This window comes from Gymnoscopelus braueri, assembly GCF_963280865.1.
Source record: "Gymnoscopelus braueri genome assembly, chromosome: 12".
NCBI classification, from domain to species: Eukaryota; Metazoa; Chordata; class Actinopteri; order Myctophiformes; family Myctophidae; genus Gymnoscopelus; species Gymnoscopelus braueri.
In genome coordinates this window covers 17,991,832-18,014,558 of record NC_137614.1, presented here as the reverse complement: position 1 = coordinate 18,014,558, position 22,727 = coordinate 17,991,832, and the positions used below count along the sequence as shown (strand labels likewise).

General features: G+C 42.9%; 2 protein-coding genes across 3 annotated transcripts; one reads left to right on the top strand and one right to left on the bottom strand.

Moving 5' to 3' along the window:
- Positions 1-7,483: 7,483 nt before the first annotated feature.
- ttc34 (tetratricopeptide repeat domain 34) lies at positions 7,484-12,143 on the top strand (the record flags this gene model as incomplete). Its single annotated transcript, XM_080443826.1, has 7 exons — positions 7,484-7,842; positions 8,211-8,433; positions 9,180-9,372; positions 9,660-9,826; positions 10,412-10,685; positions 10,960-11,174; positions 11,595-12,143. The coding sequence occupies 7 exons, from the start codon at positions 7,484-7,486 to the stop codon at positions 12,141-12,143; spliced, it is 1,980 nt and encodes a 659-aa protein (XP_080299952.1).
- Positions 12,144-12,747: 604 nt separating this feature from the next.
- Positions 12,748-22,727, bottom strand: LOC308097347 (5-aminolevulinate synthase, erythroid-specific, mitochondrial-like). 2 transcript variants are annotated; one of them, XM_080445104.1, is made up of 10 exons: positions 22,591-22,727; positions 19,681-20,044; positions 19,266-19,340; positions 18,737-18,959; positions 18,042-18,226; positions 17,541-17,720; positions 16,112-16,276; positions 14,392-14,660; positions 13,684-13,846; positions 12,748-13,407 (listed from the first exon to the last, which is right to left on the bottom strand). In XM_080445104.1, the coding sequence occupies exons 2-10, from the start codon at positions 20,021-20,023 to the stop codon at positions 13,244-13,246; spliced, it is 1,767 nt and encodes a 588-aa protein (XP_080301230.1). In that variant the 5' UTR covers positions 20,024-20,044; positions 22,591-22,727; the 3' UTR covers positions 12,748-13,243. The 2 variants fall into 2 exon arrangements, with proteins under 2 accessions (XP_080301230.1, XP_080301231.1); XM_080445105.1 differs by lacking the exon at positions 19,266-19,340.

Below are 22,727 nucleotides of genomic sequence, written 5' to 3'. Positions count from 1 at the left end.
TCTGCACCATCTGTTAAACGTTTGCATAGTTTTGTTATATGCCTGTATGTCTGTGTGACCGGAGTTGATCGTTAACTCAAGCTGAGGAGGAGGGCTGTTGGCGCAGCAGCCATACCAGCAAAGGTCTAGATAGCCTTGGACTAAATACGGAGGAATAAAAGACGCCACACACTTGCATGTAGTTCACATGACACTGACTGAATCTCACGAGTGAGCAAGCCGTGATCTCTTTATTACCACCAGCTGTGTTAGTACAACCCCTACTGATTGTGATTGACAGATGACAATGATATGACGTCAGCATAAGAGCATTCAAGATATCAATGGTTCACAACAGTTCAACACCCCCACTTGATCTTATTCTGACAAAACCTTTTGACATACTTTTTTTTTCTTTTCAATTTCATTTTAACCTTCAACACCAAAAATAAAATACATAAACTTTTCAATCATGACCTTTGTTACAGGTTTGGTTAACATATCAGCAACCATTTGTGTTGTTGGACAGTATTCGATAATAATGTTTCCATCACTAACTGCAGATCGAACAAAATGATATTTGATGTCAACATGTTTACACCTTTGACGACATACAGGATTCTTTGATAAAGCAATTGCCCCTTGGTTGTCCTCAAAGATTGTTACTGGTGCATAATCATTTCCATTGTCCATTCCTTTTAATAACTGCACAAGATAAAAACTTTCCTGTGTAGCAGCTGCCAATGCCATATATTCTGCTTCACATGTGGATAAAGCAACTGTAGGCTGTTTCTTAGACTTCCAGGAAATAACAGGTCCTGTCTGACATAGACTAAAACAGTACCCAGTTGTGCTCCGTCTGTCATTTTGATCTGCTGCCCAATCAGCGTCACAATATGCAACAAGTTTTAGTTTTGAATCACTTCTCTTGTAACACAACTCCTGGTCTACAGTTCCTTTCAAGTATCTTAACACATGTTTTGCTGTTACCATATGCTGTTCTTTTGGTTCGGATAAGTGTTGAGACAACTTACTGACAATAAAACTTAGATCAGGTCTAGTACATGTCATTACATAGATCAAGCTGCCTACCACTTCACGATACCTCTTTTGATCAACAGATTCACCTTCATTGTCAAATTTTAGTTTATACTCACATGGAGTCGATCTTGCCTTGCAGTCAGACATGTCAAACCGTTGCAAAATTTTCATGATGTACCTTTTCTGGTTCATCTTTATTTCACCATCTGTCTGTGTGAAATCAATGCCTAGAAAGTTCTTAAGTTTGCCAAGATCTTTCATCTTAAATTTGGCTCCCAAAATTTCTTTTACATTTTTGATTGTTTGACTGTTGCTTCCTGCAATGATAAGATCATCAACCCAGATTATCAAAATAATCTGTTCACCTTTAGATGTTAGTTTATTGTAAACACAATGGTCAGCCGGATTTTGAATAAAATCATTTTCACTTAGAAAATCATGGAGCATTTTATTCCAATTCCGTCCTGATTGTTTCAGACCATACAGTGATTTGTTAAGTTTACAGACCAGTTTCTCCCCCTTCTCTGACTTAACCTCAAATCCTTCAGGTTGTTCCATATACAACTCGCAATCTATCGGAGCATGTAAATATGCTGTTTTAACATCCATTTGATGCAACTCTAAATCATGTTGTACTGCGATTTGCATTAAACTACGTACAGATGTCATATTTGCAGTCGGAGAAAAGGTTTCCTTATAATCAATACCAGAAATTTGACTATAGCCTTTTGCTACATACCTGGCTTTGCATGTTTTTACTGGGTTCTCTTTCACTGTGTAAACCCATCTGCCCCCCACTGCATGTTTACCTTCTGGCAGTGTGGTCAGAGTAAATGTGTCATTTTCTCTCAGTGAATCAATTTCCTCCTCCATAGCTTTAGCCCATAATTGAGAATTTGGTGATGCCATAGCCTCCTGCACTGTTTGGGGCACATCACAAATAACTCTGTAACAATAATCAAGGGTTAGCTCTTCTTGGTGATCAGATTTTACTTTACACTCATAATCCTTTAAATATTGAGGAGTTTTCCTTTCCCTTTGTGGATAAGATGTACTCTGGCTACTTTGGCCTTCACCTGTCTGAATGTTATCACAAATCTCAGTCTCATTTTCCTGTGACTCTTTTGGGATTACATTTGCCTTTACAATTTTTGGTAGGTGGTTTACAGCTCTCCTTATACTGAAATCTTCATCACATGTTTCCTGCTCTGTTTGAGTCTGACTCTCAATTACACTCTTGGTGATGAATTTGACCAACCTATTTTTGAGTACTTTTCCTGTGTCAGGATAAAACACCAAATAAGCAGGGCTGTTCTTATCATACCCCACAAAAATACCTTTTTCACATCTTGAATCCAACTTTTTCTTGTCTTGCTTGTAAGCATAGCATGGTGACCCAAATGTTCTCATTTTTGAAAGATTAGGCTTCTTTCCTGTCAACATATAGTATGGAGTCTGTCCTACACGTCTGTTGAAACACCTATTTCGAATGACAGCAGCAGTCATAACTGCATATGTCCACAACTCTTTTGGTAGGTTACTCTCAATTAGCATGCATCTTGCCATTTCAAATAATGTTCTCCAATTTCTCTCAGCTGTCCCATTCTGATGGGGTGAATAAGGAGCTGAGGTCTCATGTCTGATGGCATTCTTACTTAGCAATGATTGAAATTGACCAGAAGTATATTCTGTACCATTATCCGATCTAATGCATTTGATCTTGCCATAAGGTGAAACGTCAGCAATGTACTTCTCAGTAGCCTTGACTGTGTCACTCTTAGATTTCAAAAAATAAACAAAAACTGCTCCTGAATAGTCATCAGTAAAAGCTAATGTGTATCTGAACCCATCTTTAGCAGTAGGATCTATAGGTCCAGACAAATCTGTGTGTACAAGCTGCAGTGCAGCCTTTGCCCTTTCATCTGGCTCTCTGCTCCTGCTCTGAGCAAATTTACCTTTTGTGCACACTTCACATGTCAAATTAGATGTATCAGTTTTGCCTTTAATTGCCATACCCTCAGTGACATTTTGCAATTTTAACACATCTTCGTAGTTACAGTGACCTAGAATTTCGTGCCATGTTTTGATATCAAAACACCCATGACATTCATCAACATTCTCATCATTAACTGTGTTTAAATAAAACAATCTATCGTACACCTTAATGTCAAATGTCGTACCGTTCTCGTGAATGAGCTTGTTCTGTCCTTCTTTGAATATGACTGTGGCTCCCTTGGTTGTCGCTGCTTTGACCGAGAAAATGTCTTGGGGAAAGGATGGGACGTACAGCGCCCCCGTCAGCATCGTCTCCACCTCTCGACCCGTATTGTCTTTCAGCCAAACTTTTGCAGCACCTCTCTTCAGCGCTACGCCAGAGGCCCTCACTCCATCAGCCAACTCCAGGACATGTTTTCGTGGCTCGAAACTCTCGTCAAAGTCTTTGAATTTGTTCATATCGGTCACTATGTGCGATGTAGCACCGGTGTCGACCATAAGCCCCCTCTGCTTCAGTCCACCGCCCGGGTCGCTGTCCACCTGGCGTACCTTGAAGGCGAATGTGTGGTGGTGGTGGTCGTCGTCGTGGTCCTCTTCATCCATGGCCTGTTTCACGTTGTCTCGTCGTCCTCTCCGCCTGCAGTTTGCATCACTGTGCGTGGAACTCCTGCAAAAACTGCACCACTGTCTCTGTTGTTCCCTGTGACCAGCAGCCTGAGCCTTGCACTCACGGGCCTTGTGGCCCTTCTGGCCGCAGCTATAACAGGACAGCAGCTTCACATTAAAGTCTTTGCCTCTTACTTTCATCACGCTGTCGTCAACTGAGCTTCCACTGAACTTCTCAGTGCTCTCGTAGCTCCTCAGCTTCGTCTTGAACTCGGCGAAGGTGATCTTCTCGTCACTTTGTGTAGTGTGGATGGAAAATGGCTTAAATGACTCTGGCAGCCCCTTCAGAATCATAGCTATCAATAAACCGTCACTCAAAATCTCTTCTGCATTTCTCAGTGCTGTGATGGCAGTCTCTGCTCGAATAATATAGTCTGTGATGCTCTCATTGGCAGATTTCTGGAGAGACGTAAGCTCTGTATACAAGCTGATCACACGCGGTTTTCCTTTACCTGCGTAGTGATCCCTCAGAATCTTCAACGCCTTTCTCCCATCATCCGCTGCATCTCTCATGATCAGAGACAGACTTTTATCGTCCAACAATTGAATAAGTTCAGCGTAGACTTCTTCATTTTTATCAACGTCTTCTGCGGCTCTTACCGCGGCCTCTTCTGCATCCTCTTCGTCCCCGCCGTTGTCAGGCTCGGGCGCTTTCAATATGGTGCTCTTCAGGCCTTGTAGACGCAGGTGGCCAAGAAACTTTGTTTCCCACAACTCGTAGTTTTTCTCATCCCCGTCAAAGCACAAACGATTCCATCGGCTTCCAAAATCCTTTCTGGGCCCATAACCTGTTGGCGCAGCAGCCATACCAGCAAAGGTCTAGATAGCCTTGGACTAAATACGGAGGAATAAAAGACGCCACACACTTGCATGTAGTTCACATGACACTGACTGAATCTCACGAGTGAGCAAGCCGTGATCTCTTTATTACCACCAGCTGTGTTAGTACAACCCCTACTGATTGTGATTGACAGATGACAATGATATGACGTCAGCATAAGAGCATTCAAGATATCAATGGTTCACAACAGTTCAACAAGGGCTATTGAGTTACACAAATGGGACCATGGTTTTGTGTTCTGAGTCCGTCTCAGGAATTTCGATAGCAGAGGATGAATACGTTAGGAAAACTGCCATTGGTCACGGTTAATTGTCTCGAGGCTGAAATTCAAGCTACAAAATGTAACATTTTTTAAATAATTATCGGGCAACAACTGCTCTACTTGGCAACGGGATGCACAACAGAAACTGGAGCAGGTGAGTGGATGACATGCACTGTCCAGAGATGTGGACAGTGGTGGAAGAAGTAGGCCTACTCAGATTAGATATTTTGCTTAAGTAAAAGTAGCACCACAATAAAAAAAATACTCTGTTACAAGTAAAAGGCCTGTGTTCAAAATGTTACTTGAGTGAAAGTACAAAAGTGTTCGCATCAAAATATACTTGAGACAAAGTAAATTAAGTACTAAAATGTTTCGATCTGATGCGTTGTGAGCTTGTAGATCGGCTATTTTCAAATAGTCTATGTGTAAATAAAAGGTACAAAATGTATGTTTTATAGCCTAATATAATAATTGATATCTGCAAAGTTACTAGTAACTAAAGTTTTCAAATAATTGTAGTGGAGCAAAAGTACAATATTTGCCTCTGAGATGTAGTGGAGTAGAAGTAAAATTATTGAAATTAGGAAATACTCCAGTAAAGTAAAAATCCCTCAAAATTGTACATAAGTACAGTACTTGAGTAAATGTACTTAGTTACTTTACACCATTGGTATGGACGTTGGTATTGGCTCATTTGGCTGTATAGCCTAGGACAAACTTATTGTAGTAGACTTAAAGAGTGCCGGGTTTTGCTATAAAATTTGCACATGGTAGGCTCTTTTTAATTAAAAAGAAAAGGTCAGATATTTGATTAGGCTGCAGAAAAGTGCAGTCAGTCACAATTGTGGTCAAGGTGCTTATCAAGACATCAAATAGGGCCCTACTATTTACTGTTTTCCATCAAGCATAAAAAATATACTATATTTTTATCTCAACTTTTTTTCTTCTATTTCTTCTTTTACAGGTCCCATATTATGAACCCATGGTGAACAGAGCTGCCTGAACATGACAGGTCGACCTGTGGCCAAGGTTTCTGAGCTGTGCAGGGACGGCGACAAATGCCTTAATGCTGGAGAGCTGGGAAGGGCGACATCCCTCTACACTGCTGCCTTCAGGACTCACGCCACCTCCACTGTGTCTCACATGCGAGCCCTGGAGGAGAGCAACCTGGCCAGGGTGACCTCCACTCTGGAGTCCTGGCTCGACGGTAATGGGGAGGACCAGGGCTTGGAGAAAGGTCTTAATAAAGGCCTGGCGGCTGTGTTTCTATCCACGCTCAGCCCCAACAACATATCGGCCACCATTTTCAAGATGGAATCTCTCCTTCAGAGCGGTGGTCAGGGCTGCGAGGAGATTTTCGCTCGCTGTGCGGCTCTCCTTGAGGGGAAGAGGAGCCCTCATCCAGACGGTTCCACGCGTTTGGTGTTGGAGCTCACCCGTGCCCTGGCCTGCTTGTTCTCTGAGCCCCACAGCAACAAGGGGCTGAGACTTTACCTCCAAGCTTACCGGAAAAACAAATCTGAAACGGTGACACTGGTCAAGAACAGACAAGCTCAGCACCTACCCAAAATAGCGAGGGCCTTCTCAGATAAAATATCACTAAAGTGTTCATCAGCTTTAACATCTGATGTGGAATCAGAGTTTAGAACATGTGAGGATGAGTTAGACCCAGAAGCTTCAATGGAATTACTTGAGTTTCTGTCAGTTGTCTCCCCTGGGTCTAAGGAAGTACAAGAACTTAAAGCGGCGCATTTGTTTTTGACAGGCCGGTTTGGGGAGAGTGCAGAGGCATACAATGCTCTGCAGACAGGTGTAAGCAAAGACAAGGCAGCCCAGGAGTTGCCACCAGAGAACAGAGCACGTCTTTTGACCAGCAGAGCTGCAGCCCATTTCTCAGCTGGTGGACGAGGCGCAGAGGCATGCAGGGACTTGGGAGAGGCGTTTGAAATCCACCCCGCCACCGCACGACTGTATTTCCAGAAGCTCTTCGTGGACCATGGCACAGGGATAGCCGCCCGTAGCCACCTTCGCCAGCAGGCAGAGAGGGGCCTGTCCGCCTACAGGGAGAGGGTGTTGGTTCGTCCAGATCTCCGGTCCACTGAAGGAGTGGAACTCCTGGATCCGGTGATCGCCCAGTTGAGGACGCTGTGTCACTTGGAACCCGATGGGGGAGGCAGAGAGCTGCGAGTTCGCCTGGCTGACTGTCTCCTGCTCAGAGGGGAGCACAGGGAGGCCCTGTCCATCTGTAGCCAGCTGGCTGCTGCCCCAGGGCACCAGAGCTACCAGAACACAGTACAGGTGACTTGATTTATGCATTAGTCTAAGGAGAAAATGTTTCTGGCCCTCCATTTATTACCTGCCTTGTCTCTTACATGGTAAATGTAGGATGGCATTAATATTGTCTGGCCACACACACACACACACACACACACACACACACACACACACACACACACACACACACACACACACACACACACACACACACACACACACACACACACACACACACACACACACACACACACACACACACACACACACACACACACACACTTGTACATAATTCAAGATGTTTCTATATTGCTGTCTTTCTACATCTCTGAAACAGAGCAGCTGCAAAAATATGAAAAATCTATCTAAATGTGCAGGTGCTTCGTGGCTACGCGCGTCTTCTCTCCGACAACCATGATGGAGCTATGGAGGACTTCCAGGCGGTGATGGAGCACAGCGCCCCACATCCCTCCAGCTGCGTGCGGGCGCTTTGTGGCAGAGGGCTCATCCGCATGCTTGGAGGCCGTCACTACCTCACGGCTCTAGACTACATAACAGCCAGCCGGCTGCAGTCCCAGGACACTGCACTCACAGTACGCTGCCTGGTGCCTTGGAACTGCCGGGGTCTGCTGCTTACGGTGCTGCAGGAGCAGGGCAGAGTCATGCTGGAAGGGACTGGAGAGAAGAGCTCCTGTTCCAGCTCCAGTCTTGGTGAACAATCCCAAGAGCAGCAGCAGAGAGATCAGCCACAGGCTCCAATGAAAAGAGACAAACAGAGAGCAGGGTACAGCACATGTTTTTAGTCTCTGACTTTTTTTCACTCTCAGTTCATCACTTCATTTAATTTTCACCTTACTTAATATCTACGGAATTGTTTGTACTTTGTGTAGGTTGTGTATTTACCAATGACATTTTATAGTGTGTAATGTGAGCAGTAGATAGTAAACATAGAATGTTTAAGCAGAAGTATTTTAAACATATTAAAGACCCTAAATTCTGCAATGTCTAAATTACATTTCACAAACAAAATTCTGCTATAATCATAATTTTAACTTAACAAAAAAATGATTAGGAAGTGAATAAGGAACAAATACTTCATAATGAATGAAACAACGTTCCTTGATGTTTTTTCTCTCTCTCTGTGTACATCAGGACCCCCAGTGGGGTTCACTCCCTCGCTGTTCTGCTAATGGAGCTTCAGCCCAGTGCTGATGGGCCTCAGATCCTGGCAGCTGATGCCCTTTACCAGCTGAGCCGTGTGGAGGAGGCCTATAGGCTACTCCTGGCCCTTGGATCTGCCAGCCCAAGGGCCCCAATACTGGCACGCCTCGCCTTGCTGCAACTGCACAGAGGATTCCTTTATGATGCTAATCAGGTGGGTGTGCCGAGGGATTTATTTGATTGTACAGAAGCATGGCAGTTAAAATCCTGAAACCGCTTTCAACCTAGCGTCCCTATTTTGGGCATGTAAATATAGGTGCTAACCACTTAGACACGTTAAAGACCCATCTAGGGACTTTGAACGGCCCTTAAACTCTATCTACTTTGTTGACCGGGCTCTGTACATTGTCACCTCCTTTTTTATCCTCTAGTCTACAGTCTACTCTACACCAAATCTCTTCGCTGAAAATAGTCGATGTACAAGCTCACAACACGTCGCACATGTGCTATGTCCCCCAAATGTTTGTCTATTTTGCTGTTTGCCTACTATGACATGCCCAGAATAAGGATTCTAGGTGGTTATTAACTCAATTGTGTACTGAACATAACCAAATGAACCCTTACATTTGTAGTTGGATTTATAAATGGATAAGTTAACACTGCGGACATTACTGTCTGTAAGCTAAACCGTTCAGCTTATAGACAGTAATGTCTGTTTAGCCTAAACGTATAGGTGTTCAAAAGTGTAAGAAGTAGAATATGCCACTATATGTTGGAGGAGTGACAATTAAAGTTGGAGCGCTCCAATCAAATTCAGTAGTTGATGTTTCCCCTGGCAACGGTTTCCCCCAATGCTTTGTGACAGATCTTTGTATTGTCAGCTTATTAAATGTGTTCATCCTCTCAACAAACAGTGTTTAGAGTCAACGGCATCATGGTTTAATTCCCGTTTCCTCCCAGCTGCTTAAAAAGCTCATCCAGTGTGGTGACACCAGCTGCTTGCGCCCCCTGTTGGCAGTGGCACATCAGAAGGACAGGGCACTGCTGCAAGGCCACTGCCACTCTGCCTCCAAACGCATCCTGGAGGCCACGAAAGATGAGGTCAACCTCAGGGAGGCGGTGGCCTATCTTTCTATCGCCATCATGGCATCTGGTGAATACATTTTTGATTTGTTTAATGAGACCTTGATGTTTGTTATTGATTCCTTGTCACTTATTTTGTTACAAAATTTTTGTGTTCTTTCTTTCACGACAGTTTGTAAAGAACAGTCCACAACAATGCAACTCCTTGCAACTGCCATTTGGTGATAATGGTTGCAAGTAGTTGCAATCGCAAGGAGTTGCAAGGAATTACATTGATGTGGACTGGCCTTAAGACTTATTGGTTGTTTGTTGGAGAAATGAAATGATTAGTATAATTTGTTTTGTGTTTTACTGTAGGTGGTGGGGCAGCAGACAGCTTGGTGGAGAGAGCAAGGTGCTATGCCTTACTGGGTCAGCGAAAGACAGCCATGTTTGATTTCAGTGCCGCTCTTAAGGAGAACCCAAACCATGTACAGGCTCTCTGTGGGAGAGGCTTCACACATCTCATGCTGAACCAACAGAAGGCACAGTAGCATATCATGTCATTATGAAATTGTGCTGACACTTGAGAATTGCCTTATTGATATACATCAATTTGTTTGATAAACATTTGGGATTTTGGGAAAGAAATGAAATTCTCTGATTTTAAACATTCTGTATTTTGCACGCAAAACTTTAAAGCTTTAAAATATTGTAAAGAAGACAATTAGATGTAAATACATCTTAATTTTAATCTTGACTTAAAACTACATGCTGGGACTTATTTTAAAACATGGTTGGAGGTGGTCTCTCTACTCTAGCCTGGGACCAGACGAATCTGCGAGTGCAAAAAATAATTGCACTCTGCGTCTACGCCAGGCTATCTCTACTCATCCATTGACCCTGGCGTCATTGTCACCTATTGGTTGACGGTGTCAATAAAGTTGTTTTAAGCAGACGGTGCACCGGATTGGACAGGCTACGCTGTCATCTTTATTGTAGTTCGGACATCATTGCAATGACCTCTCTCCGTTGGGAGAGACATAAAATCTACAGATTATAGCTTTAAGGTCAAGGTGCATGTTACATTGAAACGTGAAAATCGTGAAAAACGTCTCTGTTTGTCACAGGAATGCACTCAGGATCTCTTGGCGGCACTTCAGATAAGCTCTGATGTAGTCATCAAAGACATCCTGTCACTCAAGGATAAGGCACGGAAACTTGTGTGTGACTGGCTGCAGCAGCACTGCCGGAGCAACCTGTCAGCGATCCTGGCCGCTAAGGCCGTCCCCTGCCAGGAAGAGCAGCTCAGAGACGCTTTCCTGATTGGTGGAGCCCTAATGAGGACAGACTGCAGAGACCCCAGATGGCATCTCCTCTATGTGGACACACTCTTAGCCAAAGGTGAAAGAGGAGCTGTGCCAAAAATTGTACCTAGTATTCTCAGCAAGATCCTTTATCTATTATTTAGCCTTTGTGTACTTTGGAGAATTGTTTGGAGAATTGTTTAGAGGGTTGTTGTTGTTGGAATTTACTGTAATTGTAATGTCTTTTTGTTTCCATTTTGTTTAATTACTGGTGAGATGGAATCATAAGCCCCTTGTTTTGTTTTCCCGTGACGGCCGCACCACGTTTGAATTGGTAATGGATTCCTGCTAATACTTTCTATTTGCTCCAGGTGAGGTGAAGGCAGCAGGGGCTCACCTCAGTCAGGTGTTTGGCCAGGAGCCCAGGGAGGCGGTGGCCCAGGCCAGGGTGGGGGTGGTGGACTCCTGGCAGCAGAACTACCGTGGGGCGGCCCACAAGCTCAGCAAACTGGCTGAGAAAGACCCTTCCAATTTGGACTTCCTGCTGACCCTGATCCCTCTCAGTCACAGGAAGCGAGTGGCACAGGTACAGTAGAAGTAGGGTGGAGCCATGGGACATTATTGGACAACTAATATGATGTATTAAAATGGTAATAACCGGGCCGCTAATATTTTTCATGGTAAAAAAACAAACAAATATGGACCCTGAGTGATTACAGACTGCAAAATGATAACAGTACTGCACTGTTTCCATCTTTGTGAGACATTTTATTTTTTGCTCAACTGGAAGTCTCTCTGACACCTGATAGCCATAATGAAGCTGAGATTCAGCACAAGAGTAGCGAAGAGACCTCACTAATATTTGTTACACCACACCACAAGTATTTTTAAACCAAGTGGACGCAACCATTTATATGCCAAATATATAGGTACTGTATATCTTGAATCTTTATTATACGATACATATCTAACTGTATGTATCGTGTTGCATAATGTGTAATCATAGGCAGCAGCTCAAGAGGCCAGCACTGTATCATCAAGCGGTCATTGGGATCAGGCCGTCAGCCTCCTGACTGTGGCAGTACAAGCCATGGGCAACCACAGACTCCAATACCTCCGCCAACGTGCCGCCTGCTTTGCCCAGCTGGGCTCACATGAACGTGCCATCACTGACCTGGACCGAGTCATTCAGAAGAACCACGGGGGTTCTGACTCCAGCTGCTCAGACGACCCCCAGGTCTGGACCGAGGATCTGTGTCGGCGAGGCCGCAGTCTGGTGATGTGCTCCAGAGAGGGCCCGGCTCTGGAGGACTTTACCAAGGCCCTGGATCTGCACAGGGGCCAAGCCATCCAGTGTGTGGAGGCTGGTATAGGACGGCTGCGCCTGGCTGAATGCTTCCTACGAGGGGCCCTGCAGCACTATGGAGAGCAGCAGCTCAGCAAAGCCTGGGCGCTGATTGAGAGTGGCTTGGCGGTGGACAGCGACAACACAGAGCTGCGCAGACTCAGGTCAAGGGTCAAACGTGAAGTTGCCAGCCCCTGCAATGTGAACTAGTGTTACGGATATCCTAAGTCCAAAAGAAAGATCTCCAGCCTTGCCTAATGTACAGTAACCATATCAGTGCCTATGCAAATATCACTCTGTTGATGAGGAGCTGATGGAGAAATCTACCCAAAGTCTCGAAGAACATATTTTTAAGGGTTCTTTTTTTAAGATACTTTTTGTGGATTTCTTTCTTCATCGAACAGAACAATAACGAATGACATAAAACACAGGGAAGAGCAAGGAAATGACATACAGCAGAGGTCATAAGTTGTGCCCTTAATACTTCATCGTATAACACATTTTGAAAAAAGTAGAGACATTTTGAATTTGTATTTTGAAAATGTTCACCTATAATAACATCCAACACCCAAAATGGAGAGACCAGGTTGAAAGTGGAAACCTATGATGGTCTCTATGCCTATGATCTATGTCGCTTAATATTATGTCTTCCAAGTTGAAATACTAACAGTATTGTCTATCACAGATCTGTCGCATAAATATTGTAGTAGTGTTCTGATCGATAGAGATGTCCAACATCTTAATTTCATTTTTATTTTTATTAAAACGTATGTAATAAACTATTTGCTGCAATAACTCATTCTCCATTCAAAGATCAGTTAGTAGATCTTTTTTTTATTGAGCTTGAATGACATTTTTTACAAAAATGAGACAAGCATTGTGTTATACAACATGGATGTCCAGTATCACATGACAATAAATAGCATAATTTAATAAAATAGAAACTATCATCCTTATACAATAGAAATAAAAAGTGCCCGTGTGCAGGTTTTATGCCATTAAAATGGAGGAGGAACACTTTTGACTAAAATATTCATATTTAATCAAATTTATTACAACAAACACAATACGATTTGGCAACTACTTATTCAAAGACAAATAATATCTCAAGATAATACTGGAATCGAAAATGCATAATATCCGGGAAAGCTGACACATAATAGAAACACGCAAATGCTTTTTTATGCACATTTTAGCACCTGAAGAATATTGTTCACGGTCAATAATGACATCCAGTGTAATAACATTTATTAATGTTGTAATTAGATATGTTAGTATGTAATTAGTGTATGTGGTGTTTTAATATAGTCTCATGCATACATAGTGATGTATTGCGGCTCCATGTTGCCAAAGTAGGACTTCTCCCATTCACTCATGAGGTCAAAGTGCAGTGGGCGGTCACAGAAGGTGCAGGAAGCCGTGGCTGGGTTGTTAAGCGGGAGCCCCGCCTCCTGCCATACCTCCACCAGTTTATCTGTAAATAACAATCCAAAACAAGAATGAATATTCTAGTGATGAAGAATAATAGAATACAATATATCAAAGATAGATGAACGGGTGGATAGACAGATAGTTCCCACCGTACGTGGTGACAAATGGATGCCATGGGGCCAATATCACAGAGAACAGAGAGGTATAAATCATTTGCACCTGCCACTGTCCCCCTATACTTAACTTAATTGGATTTCTACCAGAACAACCCTAATTTCATTTCTATGAAAAGATCCCTTGACAGAGGTCACCCACTCACCCACAAAGTATTCCATCATGGTTGGGTTGTGGTGAGGGGAGGGAGCCAGGCGGAGCAGCTCCTCACCGCGGGCCACAGTGGGATAATTGATGGCTTGGACGTAGATGTTGTGCCTTTCCAGGAGGATGTCACACACCTTGGAGTTGAGCTCAGCATCGCCCACCTATAGAATGGTCATTGAACGGTAACATTTGGTTATTTAATCTTGTGTTGTTGCTGTTCACTACCCATTGAATAATACACTAAGTACACAAATGCTATATATTTAATCTGAGATAATTTTAAGATTAAAGCGAGTCGTAGCCATGTATGAAGTAGCAATGCGACTTATGACAATGATTAACTGCCCTCATATAGTATATCACAGAAATGGTAATGTGATAATGGTCGGAGTGTAATGTGGTAAATTTCTGACACTACTGAAATGTGATATATTGAGTTTGCCCTTTAAATCATTGCACAGGTTATGGCAAGGGATGTTATTACTCTGACCTATAAAAGACAGGAATCAGTAAGATAAAGAGTTTTCAGTGACATAATAATGCTAGCAGTAGCATACACTCAAAAAACTGCTTCAGTGGTTCTTCAGTGGTTCTTTGGGATGGTTGTGGTGCTATATAGCACCTTTTAAAGATAGGTACTGTAGGTGCTATATAGCACCAATAATGGTTCTCCTATGATTACATTTTTGTAAAGAGTATATCGTACCCGTATAGGTATGATGTGGCTGGGACAGTTGACCACAGGCAGTCCCTTGTCCATTAACAGCTGTCTCATGTATTTGACATTCCTCTGATGGGACCTGCGCAGCCCCTGGCCCTCCGGGCTCCTGAGGACCCTGACAGACTCCAGAGCCCCGGCTAGGACCATGGGGGGCAGAGAGGTGGTGAAGATGAAGCCGGCTGCGTAGGAACGCACCGTGTCCACCAGGGCTGCGCTGCTGGCAACGTACCCTCCCACACAGCCAAACGCTTTGCCTGGAGCAGAGAGAAGAGGAAAATAAGGTCATTCAATTATTATTAGGCCTATTATTTGCACCTTGTGTACGGCAAACCTGATGGCTGCAATCCAATATTAATTGATTCTTCGCACTTTACAGTGTAATTGACCAGGGATGTCGACACTGCACCTCACAGCTAACTTGAAGCCATGTACATTGTAGAGCAGTGGTTCTCAACCTGTGGGTCGGGACCCCCAGGGGGGTCTCCACATACATTTTTTTTTTTTGGGGGGGGGGTCCCCAGATGACAGTGAAGTGACAATTTAGGGACTTTTAAGACCTTTTTAATAGCTAAAAAAAATCCACAAATACTATAAATCCACTATACTATAAAAACTCAACTGGTCAAACATTGGCCAGATTGTCAAACAATATAAGAAAGACAGATAGAAGATAGAAGAAAATAGCCAATCTACAAGCTCACAACGCCTCGCAACGCAAGGCGTTGTGAGCTTGTAGATCAGCTATTTTCACAATATTTATCTGTGGAACAGAGTCAAACTAAATCATGTAGAGCCTCAATTCCCCAGTTCGCATATGATTATTTTCGGGCGTCACGGCCTGAAAAGGTTGAGAACCACTGGTGTAGAGGCTCTCTATGTTTTATCACTACAGCCAGCATGGGAGTAGAGCGGGGCATGCAGCTGATAGCTGCTGTGTTTCCTCTGATAAGAGATAGCTGCTCTCATACCCTCGATGAGCTGACATCATGGCAGCGTCATTGATGGTAAGAGTTAACACTGCCCTGATGTTGGCCACATGACAGCGTCAGTTAGTGTCATTTGGCTTTAAATTGAGACTGGGTAAAGAGGAGAGCAGAACTTGGCTTGAGTTAATCTATGACCGCCGTTTGCCTTGCCCTGCCTATATGCATGTTTGCTACCATTGAAACAAAAGGGCAAATGATAATGAAATGCCATTCTATTAGCAAGGGATTTCCATGGAATGTTGCCCAGGTATCAGTTCTATTTATTTTCAGCAAGGAGATGACAGGCAATTTAGTTATGCACATAATCTAATTCTAATGCAATTACCATATCTCTGGTGCAATGCTGGTATCATTGGGAATAGGTAAATCATTGGGGTTATCACGTGGGCACTGCCATTGAAATGTTGGTTGAAACAGGCCTGTGATATTTCAGCTTAGCTCTCCTCTGGACTGAATAGCCCACAACATAAGAGTGTTAAATATACCTGAAATGTACTCATTTAATGTAATGTGATGCCCAACATGACCTACCTGTTCTAAAAAGAATAAAATAATAAAAACAAAGTTTAAAAAAAAAGAAACAGGCCTGTGAAATCTCAATAGGGAATTCTGGGATCACAGAACCCCCTATCCTGTCAACCAGCTCTCACGTTGAGCAGGAGTGGTGTTAAGAATGAGATAAAACAACAGGTTTATGCTGGTCCTCACAAATTACTCACCTAAGGTCCCAGAGACGATGTCGATCTTGTGCATGATGCCATCCCTCTCGCCCACTCCAGCTCCGTGTGCGCCGTACAGCCCCACAGCATGCACCTCATCCACAAACGTCAGGGCACCGTAACGGTGAGCCACATCGCACAGCTCCTCCAAAGGGCATATGGCACCTGAAAGCCCCAGCGAGTAAAATTAGAATGTAAATGACTGCTGTGAATGTCAGTAAGGTTACTGGTGGAGAGGACACATGGGCTTCAGCATGTGAGAAGAATGAAGCCCAATTCGGTCATGGTTTGAACTGTCCTTTTAGCATTTGGGAAGACTATGTACATGTTGTCAGAGTACTTAGTACGTTATCAGAGTACTAAGTGCAGTACCCGTTATCAGATTACTTGGAAGCCAGTCTTTGACGCCAATCATGTATGTATTAATACTGTGGCATGAGGCATCTCAATATAAAACTAAATATGCAAAAAAGAATAACAACTAGTATGGATCTAAACCTTGAATGAATTAATGAATTTATTTGGTGATAAAAGGAAAGAGCACATCAGTACTTCCACAACATATAGCAGACACAATATCACAGAGGATAAAAACACAATACATTTCCAAAACACATAACAGACTATGACACAGTAGCAGCATCAGGCAGCAGTAGCATTACAGTTTACTGGCAAACAGTCTACGCACCTTTACGTATTTAAATTTATTAATTTAATTGACTAACTAACCAGGAGTGAACAAAGGCAGAAAATGTAATAACTAAATATATCTATGTATATATGTATATGCTTGCACGCACGCACGCACGCACGCACGCACGCACGCACGCACGCACGCACGCACGCACGCACGCACGCACGCACGCACGCACGCACGCACGCACGCACGCACGCACGCACGCACGCACGCACGCACGCACGCACGCACGCACGCACACACACACACACACACACACACACACACACACACACACACACACACACACACACACACACACACAAGTATATACATGTATGTGCACATAGATACACACCTACACAACTCCATCTGCATGAGACTATGCATAACCACTAAAATTACCTGGTTGGTTTGAGAAGCACTCTGTTTCAGATAGGTGGGCAACGTATTCCAATGTGTTACTGCACTGTATCTAAATGAATTTTCCCCCATCAGGCCCTGGTCTTCAATTTAATAGGGATACCATCTTTTTTTATAAATTTAGAGTAGCCAATTATCTTTACCCTCTTTTTCTCCCCAATGTAGTTGTTATGCCAATTGATCCCTCCCCGCACACAATTCTGTGTTGACACTGCTGTCGTATCCTACTGACTCACCAGCCAGTGAGGAGCAACCACCAGGAGGACGTAGAGCCTTAGTCCTACTCCTCCCACCCAACACTCCCCACTGACAGGTGCCAAAAATACTAACCATCCATGGAGTGTACGGTCTCAAACGCCACTATTTTGGGAGTCTTGGGGTCAGAGCGTCTCAGCAGCTCCTCCAGGTGTCTGCTGTCATTGTGGCGAAAGATGAAACGCTTGGCTCCACTATTCCTGATGCCCTGAATCATTGAAGCGTGGTTCCCTGCATCCGAGTAGATCTCACACCCTGTATGTCACAGTGAGCATAGCAGGTCAATAGAGCAGGTCTCATTCCCACAAACACGGTCTCAGATATTCCCTCATGAATCTAAAATCCTAACCTCTGCCTGCACAGCGCGTGAAAGGGCAGCATATGGCAGTATGACTCACAAAATCGTGTCAGGGGGGCTGGGCGATTGTTGTGGAATGGGGGATGGGGTGGGCGTATGGAGGTGCTTTCAGGTCGGATGGGGACAAACTCCTGAAGGATGTTTTTTTTTCTAGTTATAATAATTTACATATTAATATTTATGAACTCTGTCTCAGACCCAGATAGGTCACCGTTTACCTGGGAGCATCTTGGCCAGAGTGAAGAGAGTGGAGTCATTGGCCACAAAGCAAGAGGAGAAGACCAGGGCTGCACCTTTCTGGTGGAGCTGGGCCAATTCCTCCTCAAGGGCCACATGGAAGTTACTGGTGCCTGAGATGTTCCTGGTGCCACCAGCCCCTGCACCGTGTTTTTCCAGGGCATCTCTGAACGAGTAAATTCAAGACAAAAAAGGGGGAAAAGATAAAGGTTAAAGGAAATACTAACGAGCGCAGATAAAACTTTTATCTGCACTTGTTAGTCCCATGACCTTAAGCAGGGTTAAATTGTTCTGATGATACAGCTCAATGGCACAGCCAGGGGCTGTACTGAGAGGCACTCGACTACGAGTGATGATTACTGATTATTTAATAAGTAATCATGAAGCCTTACAGGACTCGAGTCTTAATTATTCTGAAACTCCTATAAATTTGATTCCACACTTAAATAATGTTTTAACTTTTCTAACGGACAAGGTCACCACTGAATTGTTGAAACAGAACTGATTATTATCTACTTTGAACAAATAATATCAATCAACATAGAAAGTAACAGAACTAGGCGTAATGTGTAGTAGATACATATTATGTTTATATACATTTATCATAGTCCAGTCAAACAAGTTCATTGGCTTAATTAATTAAGGCTATTGGTCTTTTTTAACTGTTATTTTCTACCTTATTCCCTTGATGACCTGTGGGTGCCGACTCATCCCAAGATAATCATTGCTGCACCAGACAGACACCGGGGTGCCCTGCCTCCCAGAGGAAGAGTAATCCTCTGCGAATGGGAAGATCTCAGCGCTGCGGTTCACGGTCTTGAAGATACGATATGTGTGGTCGCTCTTCTTCTCAACGATTTTCTTGTCAAAAAAATTGTCGTAGTCAAAGCTGGGGCCCACTGTAGGAGGCAGAAACATGATATTCAAGTTATATCACGAGTTTAATCCATACTAGGAGGATTTGGATCCTGAATGAGACTCTCTTTCAACCACAACCATCGACATGACCTTAAGCAGGGCATGTTTAATTGTTCTGACGGCACAGCCAGAGGTTTACTGAGAGGCACTCAACTACAAGTGTCTGTAAAGTGAATGTGAAGCAGGGTGTCATTGCTGAAGAGCATATAGTACATGCTCAGCAAATGAGTAAATTATGGTCAAAAGGAGAAGTGGGCATCTGCTGGTTTCATCCAATAGCATCTCACCCATGCTGTCTTTGAGTAGGTGGGTCACAGTGTTGGTTGCAGCTAATGAGGATGGGAGGATGGAACTCATCAGACCTGTGATTGAGGAGAGAAGACCAATAAAGGTCCTAATTGTGTCATTTTGTCTGTAATGTATTTTGTGCTTGTAGTAACAATTCTTTGGCCATGTCAATGACATGTTGCCTCCTTTTGATCTTGTCGACCAGTTTGACCTGCAAAAGTGCACAGTAATTTAGTGTAAAACTTAGTGTACATTTAACTCAGAGAATGTACAAATGTACTAACTCTCTGAGTTATATTAACACTGAGGATTTTATTGTGTGATTGAGCACTGACTGCAGGCAGCAGCACAGTGGAAGTGATGTACAGTATAGGCTACGGAGACGATTTGTTTGTTTTGTGAGTTGTTGTGTACCTGTGTTGGGCTCCCCTGTCACGTCCTCCTGCACTTCAGGGCTGGCCCGGACCAACCCAATCTGGGAGGAGACAAAGGGACATCCCTTTGACACGGACACGGCCACCTGAGCCGCCAACTGGGCAAACTGCCTCTTTTGGTCCACCGCCGGGGGCAGGGGGTTTGGAGGACTGCGGGACGAGACGCCATTCCGATTCTCCATGGAAGGGGCGCTGCTGACCGTGATCTGCCGAGCGATGAGGGGGCACCGTTCAGCGAAGGAGAGCAAGGCGGCCCCCGTTTTCCTCAACGCCGGCTTAGGGGCCGACTTCAGGAAGGGGCAGTGATGTAGAAACGCAGCCATAATGCGACAGCTGTTCCAACTCTGAGTGAGCAAGAAGAGAGAGGATCAAGTTGCTTTCATGAATCTTTAAAGGTTGTGTTGCTGACTGTCTTCAGCATATTTACATGAGAAAGAGCACTGCCATAGTACAGACATTTGGGGATGTACAGTTTGCCTCAAGCATTTTCAAGAAAAAACAATAGTTCTCGGACAACACAGACATTCAACTAAGGAGGAATCATTCAAACACATGAAGTGTCCCTATGGGGGAAACATTTGAGGAAAGTAGCAGAACTACAAGCTCACAAAGCATTGAGTTTCAACGAGCTTGTAGATTGGTGAAAAGATTTGGTGTAGAAGGAAAAAGGAGGGGACCAAGTTGGTCTATAGACCCCTGAGGGTTTAAGTGGTCAACATGGTCTTTAATTATCAATACAAATAATAACACCATGTTTCTTGTAAACGTTTGGTACTTACATGTACTTAAATGCATACGTTTTAATCGGTGGTGTAAAGTAACTAAGTACATTTACTCAAGTACTGTACTTAAGCACAATTTTGAGGTATTTTTTTTACTTTACTGGAGTATTTCCAATTTTCAGTACTTTTACTTCTACTCCACTACATGTCAGAGACAAATATTGTACTTTTTACTCCACTACAATTATTTGACAACTTTAGTATAGTTACTTTGTAGATTTTGATTATTATTACAAAACATAAATTAACCACTTCAACCTATGTACATTTCGGTCATTTGAAAATAGCCGATCTAAGCGCACAATGTGTGAGCTAGCACGCAATGCATTGTGAGATTGTAGATCTGCTAATTTCAAAATCTAAAACTTTTGAAATGGGACCTTCTGCATAATGAGTAGGCTACTTTCGTTACTTTTTTTTGCCACTTTTACATTTTGATACCAATACTTTTGTACTTTTACTCAATTCAATTTTGAATTCCGGACTTTTACTTGTAACAGAGTATGTCTACTGTACATTGCAGTATGGATACTTATTTTACTTAAAGTAAAAAAAAATTGAGTACTTTTTCCACCACTGGTTTTAATACAGAGCAGCAGTATAGATGCGTCCTAAATGGGCGCGGCAGGTTGCTGCGTCTAATCTTGACGCTGCAGGCAGCACGCTGTCCATGCTCTGCAGGTGCTGAAGTGCGATTCCGACGAAGACGTCATGACGCTGATTAAGCAGCAGCTTTCTACACAGTCTATCAAATAGTGCTCTAAAGCACTGGTTCCCAAACATTGTGTTGAGACCCATCTTTGGGTCGCGGACCATTTTTTATGGGTCACGAGTAAATGTCAAAACATTTAAAAAAAATTACAATACATTTGAAAGAAAATTCAACGATTTAAAAAGAATTTCATGAATACAAAAATAAATAAAAACAAATCTAAGAAATTCCATAAATTAGAAAACAATGTTTAACATAGTGAAAATAACCGCTCTACAAGCTCACAGTGCTGCATTGCATTGTGAGCTTATATGCTATTTTCACTAGTTTGGGTACTGGGCAAACGTCTAAAAAGTTTGGGAACTACTGCTCTAAAGAACAAGATGCATCACATTCTTTTGATTAGCAAACCACAAAAGTAGTTTTTTCTCTCCCCTAATTGGCTCACCATTAAAAGTTATAGCTAAACTTTTCAGAGTTCTAACCTATAGATCTAGGATCTGACAAAACAATAAACTGGTTGACCTGGTGTGCACTTTGTGTGAGTAAACATAGGCCCACACAATATATCAGACCTCTCTCACGATGCTCTGCGGTCAGCAGATAAGACCATTGTGAGGATCTGTGGTTTATTCTTGTGGGTTGGGATATCTACAAGTTGGTATACAAGATCCTCTTGTGACAAGAGTCTTGTCCAGAGGTCTTTAACACTGAAAGTAGGTCAAACACGTTTTTTGTTTGTTTAGGTAAATATTTTGATTAGTCCTCTTCATGAGATGTAGGCTACATTACTGTATAACAAATAGGCTGACAACATACAGTAGCCTACAGGCTATTCGACATAATTTCCTGTTGTTTTTTGCATTAACAGAATAAAAATAAACGACAATAAATTAATTAATAATGAATTAATGTTAGAAAGTAACTAGGTACATTGACTCAAGTACTTTACTCGAGTACAATTTCGAGGTAGATTTTTTTTTTGCCTGTTTCGATACTTTATAGCCTAGGTTCTACTGCACTTGCCTATATCTCAGAGGCAAATATTGTACTTTTTACTTTACTATAATGATTTGACAGCTTTACCAGTTACTTTACAGATGTAGATTATTTATTCAAAACAGAGGCTACATTAAGTCAAGTCAAGTCAAGTCAAGTCAAATTAATTCATAAAGCAAAACAACAGCAGCTGACCCAAAGTGCTTTCCAAAAGTGATGAATGATCATGTATTATTATAGGTTATAACCTACCCAGCAGTGGAGTAGACTAATTAAAACCAGACCCACCTTTAGCTGTAACCTTAAAGTTATGACTAATTACATTACAATTATAAATTGAGTAATTTTTCCACCACTGTCTATAGCCCACAATTAAATAAAAGTATAGGGAACTCACCTGTTGGCCTGCACTGAGGACCGAACTTCAAAACAGCAGATATGCAGAGACTGAGTGGCACCAGGCTGTTACTTACAAGTTATTGTTGGCTTCATTATGAATGATGCAATATTCTGTGAAAACTTTCTCTGTCACTG

Bases quoted from the DNA above. Each gene is read 5' to 3' on its own strand.
- LOC308097347 (XM_080445104.1), bottom strand. From the start codon at position 20,023: ATGGCTGCGTTTCTACATCACTGCCCCTTCCTGAAGTCGGCCCCTAAG. The intron at 17,721-18,041 runs GTAAACGGTGAC...TGTGACATACAG, and splicing joins TCTGGCCAAGATGCTCCCAG to GGTGTGAGATCTACTCGGAT. The intron at 16,277-17,540 runs GTTAGTATTTTT...TGGGGCTTTCAG, and splicing joins GACCGTACACTCCATGGATG to GTGCCATATGCCCTTTGGAG.